Source organism: Populus trichocarpa, chromosome 15 (assembly GCF_000002775.5).
Source record: "Populus trichocarpa isolate Nisqually-1 chromosome 15, P.trichocarpa_v4.1, whole genome shotgun sequence".
NCBI classification, from domain to species: Eukaryota; Viridiplantae; Streptophyta; class Magnoliopsida; order Malpighiales; family Salicaceae; genus Populus; species Populus trichocarpa.
The window spans coordinates 3,804,913-3,820,454 of record NC_037299.2 but is presented as its reverse complement, the minus strand read 5'-3'; the positions used below and the strand labels follow the sequence as shown (position 1 = coordinate 3,820,454).

General features: G+C 32.4%; 2 protein-coding genes across 2 annotated transcripts; one reads left to right on the top strand and one right to left on the bottom strand.

The window, feature by feature from the left end:
• The first annotated feature begins 6,223 nt into the window (after positions 1-6,223).
• LOC7462476 (exonuclease 1) lies at positions 6,224-11,476 on the top strand. Its single transcript, XM_024586013.2, has 12 exons — positions 6,224-6,395; positions 6,492-6,528; positions 6,640-6,814; positions 6,943-7,021; positions 7,405-7,449; positions 7,624-7,773; positions 7,908-8,022; positions 8,414-8,514; positions 9,682-9,779; positions 9,936-10,028; positions 10,364-10,581; positions 10,664-11,476. The coding sequence occupies exons 1-12, from the start codon at positions 6,318-6,320 to the stop codon at positions 11,206-11,208; spliced, it is 1,734 nt and encodes a 577-aa protein (XP_024441781.2). The 5' UTR covers positions 6,224-6,317; the 3' UTR covers positions 11,209-11,476.
• Positions 11,477-11,670: 194 nt separating this feature from the next.
• LOC7462477 (beta-glucosidase 44) lies at positions 11,671-15,183 on the bottom strand. Its single transcript, XM_002322049.4, has 11 exons — positions 14,871-15,183; positions 14,624-14,682; positions 14,222-14,297; positions 14,055-14,126; positions 13,858-13,945; positions 13,443-13,695; positions 13,226-13,341; positions 12,460-12,677; positions 12,329-12,360; positions 12,146-12,248; positions 11,671-12,029 (listed from the first exon to the last, which is right to left on the bottom strand). Exons 1-11 carry the CDS (start codon positions 15,118-15,120, stop codon positions 11,752-11,754), a joined length of 1,545 nt encoding a protein of 514 aa, XP_002322085.1. The 5' UTR covers positions 15,121-15,183; the 3' UTR covers positions 11,671-11,751.
• Between the last annotated feature and the right edge of the window lie 359 nt (positions 15,184-15,542).

Here is a 15,542-nt window from a genome sequence, read left to right as displayed (position 1 = left end):
ATATGCTCTAAACTTGCTTGTTGTTTCTATTATATAGATATTTACTAGATTATTGGTTCGCGTTGTGTTATAGGTTGAATCAATTTTTTTAACGTAAAAACTATTTATCCAATAGTTGATATCGTGTTTTCTAACACAACATTTTTTAGTCATTAACTCAAAATATAATGCATATTAGATGACATCTTCTTTAAATATTGATTTACAACGACATATTGGATGCCATTTTCTTTCAAATATTAAGACTGCAACATATTGGATCGACCTGAATTTACCTATCAAATTTACGACTCAAGTCATGAGACTATGATAACTCCTATAGAAATTAAATCAAAATAAATTATGAAAGTCAATTCCTAATTAATACAATGTTGAAAAATAAAATTAACTAAAATGAACTAAAAAACGACAAATCCACAACCTGAATCATAAGATCGAGATAAACCACGAAGAAGCAAATTAAAAACATTTATGAAACCCAATTTCCAACTAACTCAATATTGACAAAAACTACTCGAGTCAACTTAGGTTAACCTGTCAAACTCGTAACCTGAGTCTGAGATCAAGATAACCTAATAGAAACAAATTGAAAACATTTATGAAACCCAATTTCCAACTAACTCAATACTGAATGATGAAAATAAAAAAAAATTAAAAAGACAAAAAAAAATAACTCAAGTCAACCCAGGATGACATGTTAAACCCATAACCTAAGTTATGAGATTTAGATAACTTCATAAAAAGTAAATTAAAAAAATATGAAGCTCTATTTCTAACAAATTCAAAGTTGAAAGTTGAAATTAAGAGAGAAAAAATAAATCTGTGAGATAGGGATAACTCGACAGAAAACAAATTGAAAAAAAAAATGAAGCTCAATTACCACAAACTAATATTGAAAGATAAAATTGAAAAAAAAAACTAAATAATAAAAAATATTGAGTTGTTGAAGGGTGAAATTGAAAAAAAAAATATTCAATTAAAAAAGTGACCTAAAAAATAAACAGAGTCAACCTGGATTAACTTGCTTAAGTACTTATTTGTATATTTGACAAATAAGGACTGTTTAAGTACATGTTTGGATATTTGACAAGATCTTGGTTCATTTACTTGTGCAATGGATCCATTATTATCACATTGCAAGGCTATTGGATTAACAATGCTACAAACTACACCTAGTTCAATGATAAACTTCTTGACCCAAACATCTTTTTTTACGCCTTAGATGTAGAGATGTATTTAGATTAAATTGTAAAATCAGTTGTGATATTTTGTTTGGAACTCTTCCAACTCACAACACCACCATTTAGAGTAAAAACATATATCCTAACTATGAATAACTATCATTAATATCTGATTGAAAACTAGCATCTGAATAATCATAAACTTCTAGTTCATGCCTTCCATACATCATAAAGACATTCTTAGTTCTTCTTAACTACTTAAGAATGTTTTGAACTATTTTCTAGTGACTCTCACCTGAATTAAATTGATATTTACTCATTATGCTCAAAGCATAAAATACATATAATCTTGTACATAACATTAGGAGTGATCATTTTCGGTTCAGTTTGGTTTTTATATATAAAAAAAGTAACCAAAACCAGTTTTTTCCGAAAAAAACTAAAACTGGTTCAAACTGGTCGGCTCAGTTTTTTCTGATTTGGCTCGGTTTTTTTTTTTAGTTTGGGTTCGGTTCGATTCAGTTCGGTTTTCCAGTTTTAGGCTTATAAAACCCAAACCGAACTGAACTGGTTGGTTTTTTAAAAATTCTAATCGGTTTTTTTTCACGATTCGATTTTTTCGGTTATTTTTTTTCTGGTTTTCTCGATTTAATCGGTTTTTTTGGTTTTTTTGCTCACCCCTACATAACATTACATACATAATGGATCCTATAGCCAAAGCATATGAAATCCTTTCTATCCTATATCTCTTAATTTATGTTTTAGGATACATATCTTTGGAGATATGCATTCCTTGTGAAATAGGTAAGTATCATTTTTTGGATTCTTCCATGCTAAACAATTTTAACATATTATCTATATACGTGGATTTGGATAATCCAAGCAAACTTCTAGATCTATCTCTATAGATTTTTATTCTCAACATATAGGTTGCTTCTTTTATATCCTTTGTGGAGAAATGCTTGGACAACTAGATAATTAATGATTGTAGTAAAGAAATGTAATTTCCTATAAATAATAGGTCATCTACATATAATATTACAAAACAACTCTACTCCCACTAACCCTTTTTTATAAACACAAGGTTTATTTATATTTTTAATGAAATCAAACTATTTGATTATCTCATCAAAATAGATTTTCCAACTTCTTGAAGTTTGCTTAAGTCCATAAGCTTACTTTGTTGGCAGATTTCTTATATTCAAGCCTTTAGGTTGTGTCATATACATATTTTTATGAATATTCCTATTCAGGAATACAACTTTGATATCTATTTGCCAAATTTCATAATCATGATACGAAGTTATAGCAAGGAAAATACGTGTGAATTTGAACATAGCTACCAACAAGAAAGTTTCATCAAAGTCAACCACTTGTCTTTGTCTGTAACCTTTAACAATTAATTTATCTTTGTGCATTTGTATATTGACTTTCATACCAGTCTTTCTTTTAAAGACTCATTTACATCTAATGAGTTTTATCCCTTCAGATGGATTAACCAAAGTCCATACACGGTTAGCGTGTATGGAATCCATTTTAGATTTCATAGCTTTAAGCTATTAGATATTGCTTCCATATAATTGGTAGACTCATCAAATATGAGAAACTTGTCATTATCAGCTTTTACAAGAAGTTGATATCTTAATAGTACATGACATGTCCTACTAGATCTACAAAGTTCTTATGTTTGTTGAGTTTTAGGCTGAACATCAATGTTATAACCTTGAGCTTTAGTTCCATTTAGATGTCAGTTTGTGGTTCTTGAACTTCTTTAAGTTTTATTTTCCTCCCACTCTTCACTTCAAGAAAAAAAAAATTCTCTAGAAATGTAACATATTTTGAGACAAACACCTTTTTCTCAACAGGATGATAGAAATAATATCTAAATAATTCTTTTGCATATCTAACAAACTTACAATTATCTGACTTATCTCTTAGCTTTTTAGATATTATACGCTTCATATAAGTGTTACATCTCAAATCTTTAAGTATAATAAGATTGGTCTCCTACCATTCCATATCTCATATGAAGTCTTATCAATACATTTTGATGGAATCCTTTTTAAAAGGTAAGCAGTAGTTTGTAGGGCATAACTTTAAAAGAAAGGTGAAAGATTTGTATAGCTCATCATGGATTGCACTATATCTAACATGATGCAATTTCTCCTTTTAGAAACTTCATTATGCTGTGGTGTTCTAGAAGGTGTCGATTATGAGAGAATCTCATTCTCTTTTAGATAATCTTGAAAATCTTGGTTGAAGTATTATACACTACCTCGATCTGATCAAAGTATTTTAATACTCTTTCTAATTTGTATTTCAACTTCATTTCTAAATTCTTTAAACCTTTCAAATGATTCAGATTTTCATCAAATACACGTGACCATATCCAATATGGTCATCAATGATGAAACATGTATATACATCTATGGCACAAATCATTATTAGTTCACATACATTTGCAATGAGAATAATTCAACAATTTAATTGTGATTCCTAATATTAGAAGGATACCAAGGGGAGGAAAAAAGAAACATTAAATGCGACATTCTTTTCCTTAAAAAAAAAATTGATAAATACAAAAGTTGAGATTAAAATCCTATTCTAACTTGAAAACCAAAGAGGCGAAAACTTCTCCTTTAGTTCATAGGATTACTAGGAAACATTATAAGCTATAAATAAGTCTTGTATCAGACCTAAAATATTTTCTTTTCTTCTTTTCTTCTCACGACACATAAAGACTTAGGACTTATGAGCTTTATTTTTGTTTTTGTTAGTTACATCCCAAAGCTTAAATGAGCTTAATTAATACTTTATTTTAAGTTGAGATCCAAGGCTTGTTTGGATCAGGGTTTGGACTTATCGGTAAAGGTTTTGAGTCGATTTTTGTATGTGGGTCAAAAACTAAATCCCACAAGGGTAGATTCATTAGGGTTAATTTTTCAGAACTATTAAACACCTATAAACCTAATTTTCAACAGCTATTGATTAATAACACTTCTGAATTTTTCAGTTTTAACATGTGAAAGAGATTTTTATATTTTTTTTATTCTTGAATGAATTGAATCTGACTTATCAAAGATTAATTAGTTTTGTGGCGTCATTCGACTTCATTGCAATAGTGTTAGTGCCTTGAGATAAGTTTTCATTGTGTCACACTCCTACCAGACTTCTTTCGACTTTTCAGGATCAGATCTCAATCTTGATTGTGGGTTGCACGACCACGTGATCACAAGGTTCGCATCAAAAGTAAATTTTATTGATTAATTTTTTATAATGTAGCAAAACATGAGAAAAAAAAAGGTGCTTCATATAAAAAGTACTTTCTAGCAAACAAATTAGAGAGCCTTTTTATTTTGTAATGGACCAACCCAAAACAAATTTAAAACAAACCATAAATATTTTATAACTATAAAAAAATGTTTTCTAGTCGATAAAAAAAGAATCCAAAATATTTCCCTTGATAACACAACATTAGTATATAGTAAATCACAAAGTAGATAAAAAAATGACCATTATTTTAAAAAAATTCAAAATATTTCATGATAAAAAAGGAAAAAAATAACATTGTATAGACAAAATTCTCATACAAACTCATATAATAATAATTATTTTTTTAGAAGGAAATAATTTAGATTGATTATCTATCACTTACACATTCCCCGTATCATAAAAAAATATTTTATGAAAATATAATATAAAGAATTTTTGTATAAAGAATCATAAGGAATTGTATTATTTTAGTTTTTTTGTCGTGTTTTTTAATCTCTTAAATTAGAAAACACTTTTTTTTTATCTAAAACTTATATTGTTTTAATCAAAAGTGAATTTTATTGATTAATTTTTTATAATATAGCAAAACATGAGAAAATAAAAAAAATGCTTCATATAAAAAGTACTTTCTAGCATAAAAATTAAAAAGCCTTTTTATTTTGTAATGAAGCAACCCAAACCAAATTTAAAACAAACCATAAATATTTTATAATTATAAAAGAAATGTTTTCTGGTCAATAAAAAAAGAATCTCATAACATTTTTCCTTGATAAGACAAAATCACAAATTGGACAAAAAATGAGCATTCTTTTAAAAAAAACTCAAAACATTTCATGATAAAAAAGAAAAAAAATAATATTATACATACAAATTCTTATACAAACTCATATAATAATAATGTTTTTTATGATAAGTAAATCATTTAAAGTAATTGAAACTATAATCACTTAATATTCACTGTATTATAATTTTTTTATAAAAATATAATATAAAAACATTGTGTATAAAAACTAACGAAGAATTGCATTACTTTAGTTTTTTTATCGTGTTTTTTTTTTATTTTTTAAACTCGAAAACACTTTTATTTTATCTAAAACTTATATTTTTTTAATTAAAAGTGAATTTCATTGATTAATTTTTTATAATGTAGCAAAACACAAGAAAAAAAAATGCTTTATATAAAAAATATTTTCCAACAAATAAATTAAAGAGCCTTTTTATTTTGTAATGGACCAACCCAAAACAATTTTAAAATAGACCATAAATATTTTATAATTATAAAAGAAATGTTTTTAAAAAATCACAAAACATTTCCCCTAGATAACATAACATTAGTATATAGAAAATCACAATTTGAACAAAAAATTACCATTATTTTTAAGAAGCTCAAAACATTTCATGATAAAAAGGAAAAAAATAATGTTATGCATATAAAAAATTCTTGTACAAACTCATATACTAATTATTTTTTTTATGAGAATTAAATCCTTTAAATTGATTGAACCTTTTTCTATCACTTACATATTCCCCATATCATAGAAAAAAAATATTTTATGAAAATATAGTATAAAGAATTTGTTTGAAAATCGTTTTCTTTAGGAAATATTAGGAAAAGATTCACTAAACTAAATCTTACGTACGTGGCGATCTAGAATTAGCCAGTGAAGGACTATTGAAAACAGCCACGTCAAGTTAATCCCCCAAGAGTCCCAGCAAGGCACCTCAGTGCCGCGCATTTTGACATTTTGCCAATTTCCCGCCATTTCTCACCCTCTAAAAAAGTCACTATGACAGGCACAGACCAAAATTAAAAAATCAGGAAAAAAAAATCGAAGGAAGGAAAACAGAACCTAAAAGCTCCAAATGGGTGTCAAAGATCTGCTCAAGTTCATGAAACCCTACATTGAACCTGTTCACATAAAAAAATATAATGGCAAACGTGTATTAATCTAAACCCCATCTGGGTTTTGTGTTTTTTTCAATGCTTAAATTGATATTATGTTTTTTATTTACTTTTTTTTTTTGTTTTTTTTGCAGGTGGGTATTGATGCTTATAGTTGGCTACATAAAGGAGGTGTATAAAAAATCTATCTTGACTCATTTCTTCTTTTATTTATTTCTTTTTGGTGTTGAAGGGAAATTTTTTTTTCCTGTTGTTTTTTTTTTTTGGGAAATGGTGCTGCAGCTTATTCATGTAGCATGGAGATTTGTTTAAATTCAAATAGCGAAAAGAAGTTGCGGTATTTAGACTATTTTATGCACAGAATTAATCTACTTAGACACTACAAGATTACACCAGTTGTTGTTTTTGATGGTGGAAATATTCCCTGTAAAGCTGGAACTGAACAAGACAGATACAGGTTAGTTAAATTCAATAAAAAATATTGCCTTTTTGGATAATGTGCAATATGTTCTTTATTGAGTTCCCATTTGGGGTTTAGCAATTGGAAATTCGAAATCTTATTTGGGGTTTTGTATTTCAATTTAGGAAAAGAAAAGCAAATCGTGAGTTGGCAATGGAGAAGCTCAAAGAAGGGAATGCTAATGCTGCTACTGAATTTTTTCAGGTATGAGAAATTTTAGCCAAATGAGTAAATTTCATCTTCCATGTTGTTTGTCCTAATTGAAAGATGGGTCAATGAGTAAAATGTCATATAGCCATATACACCACAGTTTCTTAGCAGTTGTGACTGTTTCTAATTGTCCAATTCCATCTCTTGTTTGATTTTAATCTGGAAAATTTGAAAGTCTTTGGTATCTCAAGCAATGAAATATTAGTTGTTACTAAACTTTAGCCTTCACAGAATCTTGTGTGATTCTTTTACCCTTATGTTATAGCTTGTGTTTAATTATTCTTTACATTTTGCTAGGGTTTATATAATCGCTATCTATGTTTGGTTTCTTTATCAATGTATGTAAATTACTAATCTACATTGCCCTTTCCATACAGAGAGCAATTAGCATTACCCCATTGATGGCACATCAACTGATTCAGGTATGTGATGGCAGCATCTTTGACTGTGACCTGCTATCTGTAGCTCTAGAAATTATCATATTTCCATAGAATATAGATATCTGCATGTTAGAAGCTATCTACATTTTCTTGCGTACAGTATCTAAGTTATAATAAACCATGCCCTATGCCCTATGTCCTGTGATTACTTTTCAGATCTTGAGATCGGAAAACATAGAATTTTTGGTAGCTCCATACGAGGCTGATGCACAGTTAGCACATTTAGCTAGCCTTGAAGCAGAAAGAGGTGGTATAGCAGCTGTTATAACAGAGGACAGTGATCTATTGGCATATGGTTGCCAAGCTGTAAGAACTTTCATGAAACTTTGGTTTGTTGGAGATGGAGGTCTACTGCTCTCCTAATTACACAGCTGTCTTTGTTCATTACTGATGGTATTAGTGGTGGTATTGTCTTGATTTGATTTGCATTGGTTGCTCAGACTATTTTTAAGATGGATCGGTACGGCAATGGTGAGGAGATAGTTTTAGACAAGGTTTTTGATGCTGCAGCTCGCAAACCTTCATTCCAATGTTTTGATAAGGAATTGTTCATGGGTGAGTCCACCACTTTGAAGCTTGCTTAAAAGTTTACAAACTATAGAGAAGTTTTGAATATGAACAAATAAAAACAGACTAAAACAGAGAATATAAAACACATCGATCGTAGTGCTTTCATGCATCCGAATGGAAATATTTCCATTCTTTTATCGACTTTGGTTGCAGATTTTGTTTCCATAATTATAATAATATTAACATAGAGCTTTCAGTTTTCAATCTCACGAGATAGAACTAATTACAAGAGGACATTGAATGGAAAACTAGCTCATATTTTGACCTCTGGGGTATGTGTATCATAGCTGGTTGTGAGAAAAATAGTCCTTATGTTTCCATTGTCGAATTAGTGCAATTAAACTGAAAACTGGCTCATTTTATGACATGTGTACAGGTATGTGTGTCTTAGCTGGTTGTGATTTCCTTCCATCTGTTCCTGGAATAGGGATTTCGAAGGCTCATTCTTATGTGTCCAAGTATCGGAACTTGGATCGTGTAAGTGTGTTCTGGTGCTTTTGATAGTCCATAATGTTGATCAAATTTCGAAACCTTAAGATGAAATCAGGCATAAGCATGTTCCAATGCACTGCATAAAGGCTATGTTCACAGTAACAATCTCATGAGGTCATAATCAAATGATTTTGGAACTAAAGTGCATATCTGTAAATCAAACATTATTTTCACTTGATTTTCCCAATCTATAATATCATCAATTCTGTTGGTGACAAACAAATTCGATGAACACTTTAAATTTTGATTGATCTTCAGAAGATGTTGGAATTTCCAGTAGGAAAAAATCATTATAGTTTCTGGTGCTATGGAAATTCTGTGGAATTCATGCAAGATACAAGCTTTTCTTTACAGCAATAGCTTGAGCTAAAGGTTAAAAATGAACTTTAAATTATTCAGAAAATGTTTGTTGAGCTTATAGTAGCTGTTGAGGTAACAATATTGTGCAAGGTTCCTGCCTTGAATCTGAGTTCTACTGAAAACAAATGAAAGGAGGAGCAGGAAACAACAGAATGCAGTGATAGCAAGAAAAACTTGTGTTTTAGATGGTTTCTATCTATGCTAGTTTTAACGACAGCAGTTTATTTATTCATTTTATAATAACATCTAAATTTGTCTGTTTTTCTCTATTTAGTTATGAAAACATGTTAAAGCATCTGAAAAGATATCTGGAATCTCTTTTTTTTTTTTTTTTCCTGTCTGGCTAGAGAAAATGAACTTCTAATTATTCACTCTTCCTGTGGTTCTTTGGGGAAGCATATCATTGTTTCTAGACTTCTCTTTCTCGTACCCTACCCTTTTTCTGAATATTATTTGAGCCAAGACAGGAAAAATACGGTTGAATTTTATGGTTTGGTTCTTTTCCCCAAAACATTTCTCATCTCACTAGCTGAGAGTTGATCATGTATGAGCCTTGAAAAGCACATCTGGTTTGGTTTGCAACCAGTTTATTGTACTGCCCACTTATTTTGTCTGGCATTTTTTTTGGTCAAGGAGATATTGCATCTGCTACCCAAAAAAGGAGCCTTATCGATGACAACCTTGTGAACTTTTGTATGGTTTTACTCTGCCATGGAGTTAAACATTTATCCAACTGACGCTTCTAACTAATCAGTTTCTTTTGAAAGCTTATATTTGATGGCATACTTTCAGGTTTTATCAGTTTTGAAGTTGGAGAAAGGTCGACAAATGCCTGAAGATTATTCAAAATCTTTCATAGAGGCTCTAGCAGTTTTCCAGCACGCCAGAATGTGTGTAGATTGCAAAACTAATTATTCCAAATGATTTATTTCCTCATCCTTGTTGTCTTTCAATTTTAAGTTGCTAAAATGATCTATCACTCGTTGCTCATTTTCTCGCTGCATATACTTATGGACTGACCCTTTTTTTTTTGGCATTTGACGCAGATATGATTCGAACAATAAGAGACTGGAACACATGAAGCCTGTCCCTCAAAATTTACTGGAATCTTTGGAAGGGAAGCTGGATTTCCTTGGACCGTATCCTGTTTTAATTGAGCGAATACTATTTCTGAAAGTTCTACAGCTCCTGTTTCAGCTTGCACTTCCATGTCAAGCATAAAGAACTGTAGCCTTCAAAACCCAAGATGTTCTCGGCCACGGCACAGATGCTTTAGTAAATTCATCGAGGTTGTATTTAAAAAAGAACTGTATTGTTTTGTCTGGGATGAACACTTGGAGAGTTCTGGATGCTGGCTGCATATTGGGCGTATTTGACCTTAGCAATGCTAATCTACCCGTATAAACCTGTGCATATTGTGTGCTTGTGTCTGGAGTGCAATTTTTTTTCCTTGACTGATTGCAAATGACTCCAGAGAAATTCCTCCTTCCGTAGCAACTGCAATTGCTGAAGGGAACTTGGATCCAACAACCATGGAGGCCTTTGCTTGTTTTCGAAGTCCTGGACGTCTTCCAGACCCTATTTTCATTCAAAATCCTTCTCAACTTCAGAAACCCAAAGCTAATGTTGTATCCATACAGATGAACAGCTCGATGGCCTTTCTTTCCTATAAATCTGAAGGAGACAGTTCAGGCAAGTTTTTTAACCCCACTTGACCTTTATTGATACAGACACTTGAAAACTGCATAATTTTACACTGAGTTTATTGTACCAGGTATGGTACTGAAGCAGGAGCCACTTTCCACTGAAAGTATGTATATCAGCGAAGCTCTAGCACTTCAGAAACTAATCTCGCCACCTAAAGTTAATATTACAGAAACAGCAATGGTTCCCAATGATGTTCCACTGAAAGTTCCTAAGAACCCATTCAGGATTCAACAAGTTGAAGAAATCAACTTGGACCAGAAAGATAGCAGCACTGGACAAATCTCAGTTGTGATTGACCATGAAAAGATGAATATACCATGGGCCACTCCCGATGACATCCAGTCAGAGGTTCATGATAAAAGTCCTCCCAAGAAAAGAAAACTCAACAAAGTTCACTCAGATCAGGGAGCCAGCATTACTGCACAAGCTTCAGTGGTAACCAAGGCAGAAAACTCAGACAACTTGTGTGTTGCCGAGTCCCAAGAAAATGTGAATTCCATGCCTAAAATGACTTCTAATGGAAAGGGTAAAAATGAAAAGGCAAAGAGAAGCAAGCACATGAGTCTGGAGAACACGAAGAATACTATTTTGAATTTCTTTTCTCGAGCGTAACCTTTCAATCTCTTTGTTTATGATTGATTGCCCATTTTCTGGGTATCTTTCAGAAGCCTTGGTTGGATTTCATTTTTCATTGAAGTCCTGAAATAGGCCAGAGAAAAATTGGCTTTAAGATGTGAATTAGAGATTAAACTGTTTAGGCGACAAGGTCAAGAGAGCTTGTCCCATTGTTGTCCACCAAGGGCGGGGGTCTACACATGACATTTGCAGTTTGAGCCTGGTTGATAAGAGCTGAATTTGATGTTCTGGTTGCTTATGGAGATACGAGGATAAATTTTCATTATCATTCACAGTTAACACAATACGTTCTGAAAAACACCACTTAATTTTGCAATCCAGTACAATTACCAAAGCCATGCTTGTGGACTTTCTGCAATTTTTATGTTCTTGATAGGTTAAGGTGTTCTGCAAATGTCTGAAATTTAAACACCACTGAACAATCGTAAATCAAAAAAGGAGCCAGAAAACGAATATCTCAATAGCTTTATTGCAAGAACATTGTTTTCCAGACAACTAAATCAAAGAAAGCCTGCCAGCTTAATGTTTGTTCCGCTCTAGGAGATGCTTGAACCAATTGGCAGACATTTTTGGGTACCTCTTAAGGTTGGAGTAATCAACATACACAATTCCAAATCTTGAAGTGTAGCCTAATCTCCATTCAAAGTTGTCAAGTAATGACCAAGCAAAGTACCCAACCAAATTGGCTCCATCATCAGCTGCTTTCTTCAGTTGAGACAAATAGGCCTTGTAGTAGCCAATTCTAGTGGTGTCTTGCATTGCTTTGGAACGTGTGAGATTACCAGGATCATCCATCCCTGCATAAGATTTTTTTTTTTAAAAAAAATTCTCATATTAACAGGGTCAAACAAGCCCATAAAAAGTTACAACATGGCTTAAATAAGAAATCATGACGTATAGTAGTAGCTCATACCATTTTCAGACAGTATCATTGTAGGGTTTCCATAGCGCTCTTTGATGTACATCACAGCCTTGTACATACCCCATGGTACATTATAAAGCCAATAAGAATTTGCCTGCAAATGTCCAATTACTCATATGAAATAAACCCAAACCCATAGCTCATGCATTGTTAACTTGTGTGGGAAGAACTTACTCTTGGACCAATTTCCACTCCCTTCTTCTTATCTGCAAGATTCATAAGACACTGCACTTTAGTGACTGAAGGAGTAAATGAACTTCGACGTTCCACTATTTAAGAGAGAAAGGAGGGCAAGAGTTTCTTACAAGCAAATCCAGCATTCCAGTCTTGCTGGTAGCCCAAGTTCTTTGGTTTGGACTGATGTGGATCATACATGTAGTAAGTAGTATAATGGTTGATTCCCACAAAATCCATTGAGCCCTTCACCATCTTGACTTCTTCTTCTGTAAACTTAGGTAGCCTACTCCCGACAATATTTTGCATTGTTTTCGGATATTCACCATATACAATAGGATGAATAAACCTGCATGAAGCCAAAACCAGCGTGACATGATTTTTTTTAAGCTATCAAGATGTCTGAATTATATCATAAGGTTTGTTGACTTTACCATATGAATGTGTAATGCAACTGGAATGCCCTTGAAAGTATCTCACTCCCCTTACTTTTGTGGAAAAATATGTATCCCAAGTTTCAACCATACTTTCATATTCTTTTCTAGGTACATTCTTTAGATATACTTTCACCAACAATCTAAGTGCTTAAAATAAATTTCAGATAGCCCATGATCGATGACAGTAAGATGCAAGTTCTTCAAAATGTGTCAGCTAAATGCATCAAATTTTAAGCCATTTTCAAAGATGCATGCAGCATGCTACTGTGGTTTTCAAATTTTAGCTCATCAACTACATTTTGGTGATAATTTATCTCCATGGTCAAAAGCATTGACCAAGAAGGTCAACTTTAGGTCACCCTGGGAAAGTGTATGTGATCCTCAATTACCCCGCACCGCTCACTGAAATGAAATAAAGAGGGAGAATTTCTTGCATTACTAAGCAGTAATGAATTTTTACCATCCAACATGAAAATCTCTTGCTCTTTGAGCTGCTAAGTTGTCAGCTTTTGATCTGGTAAGAGGTTCGTAATAAACAAAATCCAAGAGAATTCCAATCCTTCCCTTTTGTTTTTCCTGCAATGTAAAATAAAAAAAAGGGACAAGCTATAACATATTGTTCCATCGAATAAATGAATTCCATCCCATTCAAAATAAAAGAACAAATGCTAAATTACTTGATACTTTTCGCGATATCTCTGAACAGCAGCTGCATGAGATAAAATCAAATGATGAGCAACAATATAAGGCTCTGTTGCAGAATTGCCGACTGTACAATTCCCAAATGCTTTGGAACACCTTCCAGGAGCAAAGAATCCATTATCATATCCAAGGGCAGCCACCACTCTAGGTTCATTGAATGTCATCCAATTCTTTACTCGATCTCCAAAGGTCTTAAAACAGAAGTCTGCATAATCGGCAAAGTCTTTCCTGCAGAGCCCGAAGCATTTATCTAATTTCAATCTATTAAAGATGATTGCTCAAAAACATAATCCCCAGAAACAATCATTCTCAATTCGCCAAAATATAAAATACATGTAAGGTAAAAACTATACATGGGGAAACATTAGTTCTTAGTGACTGTATACTTACACTACTTGGTTACTCAACAATCCATTATACTTCTTCTCAAGTGCTAGCGGAAGATCATAGTGATAAAGATTCGCATATGGAGTAATGCCTACAAAATATTCATGGACATAAATTATATCCCTATATCTTGATAAATGTGAAAGCAATTAGTTGGAAATCAACATACATCTCATTTAAAATTTCATAGAAAAGCATACCTCTTTCGATCATGTAGTCGATCAACCTATTATAGTATGCAACTCCGTTCCAATTCACTTTTCCAGCTCCATCTACATCAAAGAAGTCAAAGAAGGCTAGGAAATCCAACGATACAAACTCGCAAACAAAATTTGAATTTAATAGAAAATGCAGATGAAACAATTACCAGGGAAAATTCTGGACCATGAAATCGAGAACCGGTATGCATCGAAGTTCAACTTTTTCATGATATCTACATCTTCCTGCAACATGAATGGAAGAGTTTAGATCTAGCATGTGTCCTGAATGGGAGAAACTTGATAGAAATCAGATGCAACCAAGAATGGACATTTAATGCCATCAGAACTCCACAATTTAAAATCTGCAGATATGAAAGTTACACTAGTTATAATAATGTAATAGTAATGTTTAGTAACAGTATGCTAGATGTTCATATTTTTGGGGCATTCTCCTCATTCTTAGCAATGCAGTGATCCAAAATGCTGAAATTAAAATCAAAATGGAAGCTCAATCAAGGGGATTTCCTTAGTAGTAAGAAAGGTTAAGGACGGACAGGAGCAGGACCTACCTTGTAGCGGTGATACTGGTCCACTGACACTTCCCCTGTAGCATTATTGGCAACGATCCCTGCTCCCAAACATCAACATTTCATTTCATATTATTACCAAAACAAAATAATCTAAAGCCTCAATATTAAGTTTTTAACTTTTATCACTAGCTGTTGCCTTAAGCCAACAAAAACATCATTGCCATTAAAGAAAAAACATTAATTTTTTTTAATGAAGCAACCAAACACCAGAACATATTATTATTACCAGGAATTTTGACAAAGGCATCCCAAATGCTAGGCCCACGACCATCCTTGTCAGCCATGCCTTCAACTTGATAAGCAGAAGTAGCAGTTCCAAAGACAAACCCCTCAGGGAAGCCCTGTCTCAGCCCTCCGGCTGTTCCGAAACTAATGGTCTCTGACTGCTTTGAAGGTCCATTGAGTTCTGCTGCATGGGAGATACAGTGAGTAATACTGAGAAATAACATCAAGAATGGCAATGCCTTTGCTCTCATCTTGAAGACTGAGAGAAGACACAGAGAAAGAGTGGTAAGTGAGCAGTTAGAGAATACAGAAAGTGAGTGGGGGAGTGGAGCAATTTATAGAAAATGAAAATAGCGGAAAAAAAAATTGCATAAAATCTTTACAAATTATCTAATAAAATAAAGAGAAATTATTCGATGTGTCGATGCCTCATGCATCTTATCCCGTGGATGCGTTGGAGTTTGAGATTATTTTCTTGTCTTGTCGCTTACCTAATCTATAATCAGGTCTTATTTTTATATAATAAGGTATGATTATATATATATATATATATATATATATATATATATATATATATATAATATAAAGTCCTAAATACAGGAATGCAATGGTAAAAAAATTAACATTGTGAAGGTTAAAAATAACCATGGGTTTACTTAGTTTAGTACAGGTT

Excerpts from the sequence above, each read along its gene's own strand:
- LOC7462477 (XM_002322049.4), bottom strand. The coding sequence starts at position 15,120 with ATGAGAGCAAAGGCATTGCCATTCTTGATGTTATTTCTCAGTATTACT. Across the intron at positions 13,342-13,442 it reads GATATCGCGAAAAGTATCAA|GAAAAACAAAAGGGAAGGAT; the intron begins GTAATTTAGCAT and ends TTTACATTGCAG. Across the intron at positions 12,249-12,328 it reads GAGTGGAAATTGGTCCAAGA|GCAAATTCTTATTGGCTTTA; the intron begins GTAAGTTCTTCC and ends GGACATTTGCAG.
- LOC7462476 (XM_024586013.2), top strand. The coding sequence starts at position 6,318 with ATGGGTGTCAAAGATCTGCTCAAGTTCATGAAACCCTACATTGAACCT. Across the intron at positions 6,396-6,491 it reads AAAAATATAATGGCAAACGT|GTGGGTATTGATGCTTATAG; the intron begins GTATTAATCTAA and ends TTTTTTTTGCAG. Across the intron at positions 8,515-9,681 it reads AGTATCGGAACTTGGATCGT|GTTTTATCAGTTTTGAAGTT; the intron begins GTAAGTGTGTTC and ends GCATACTTTCAG.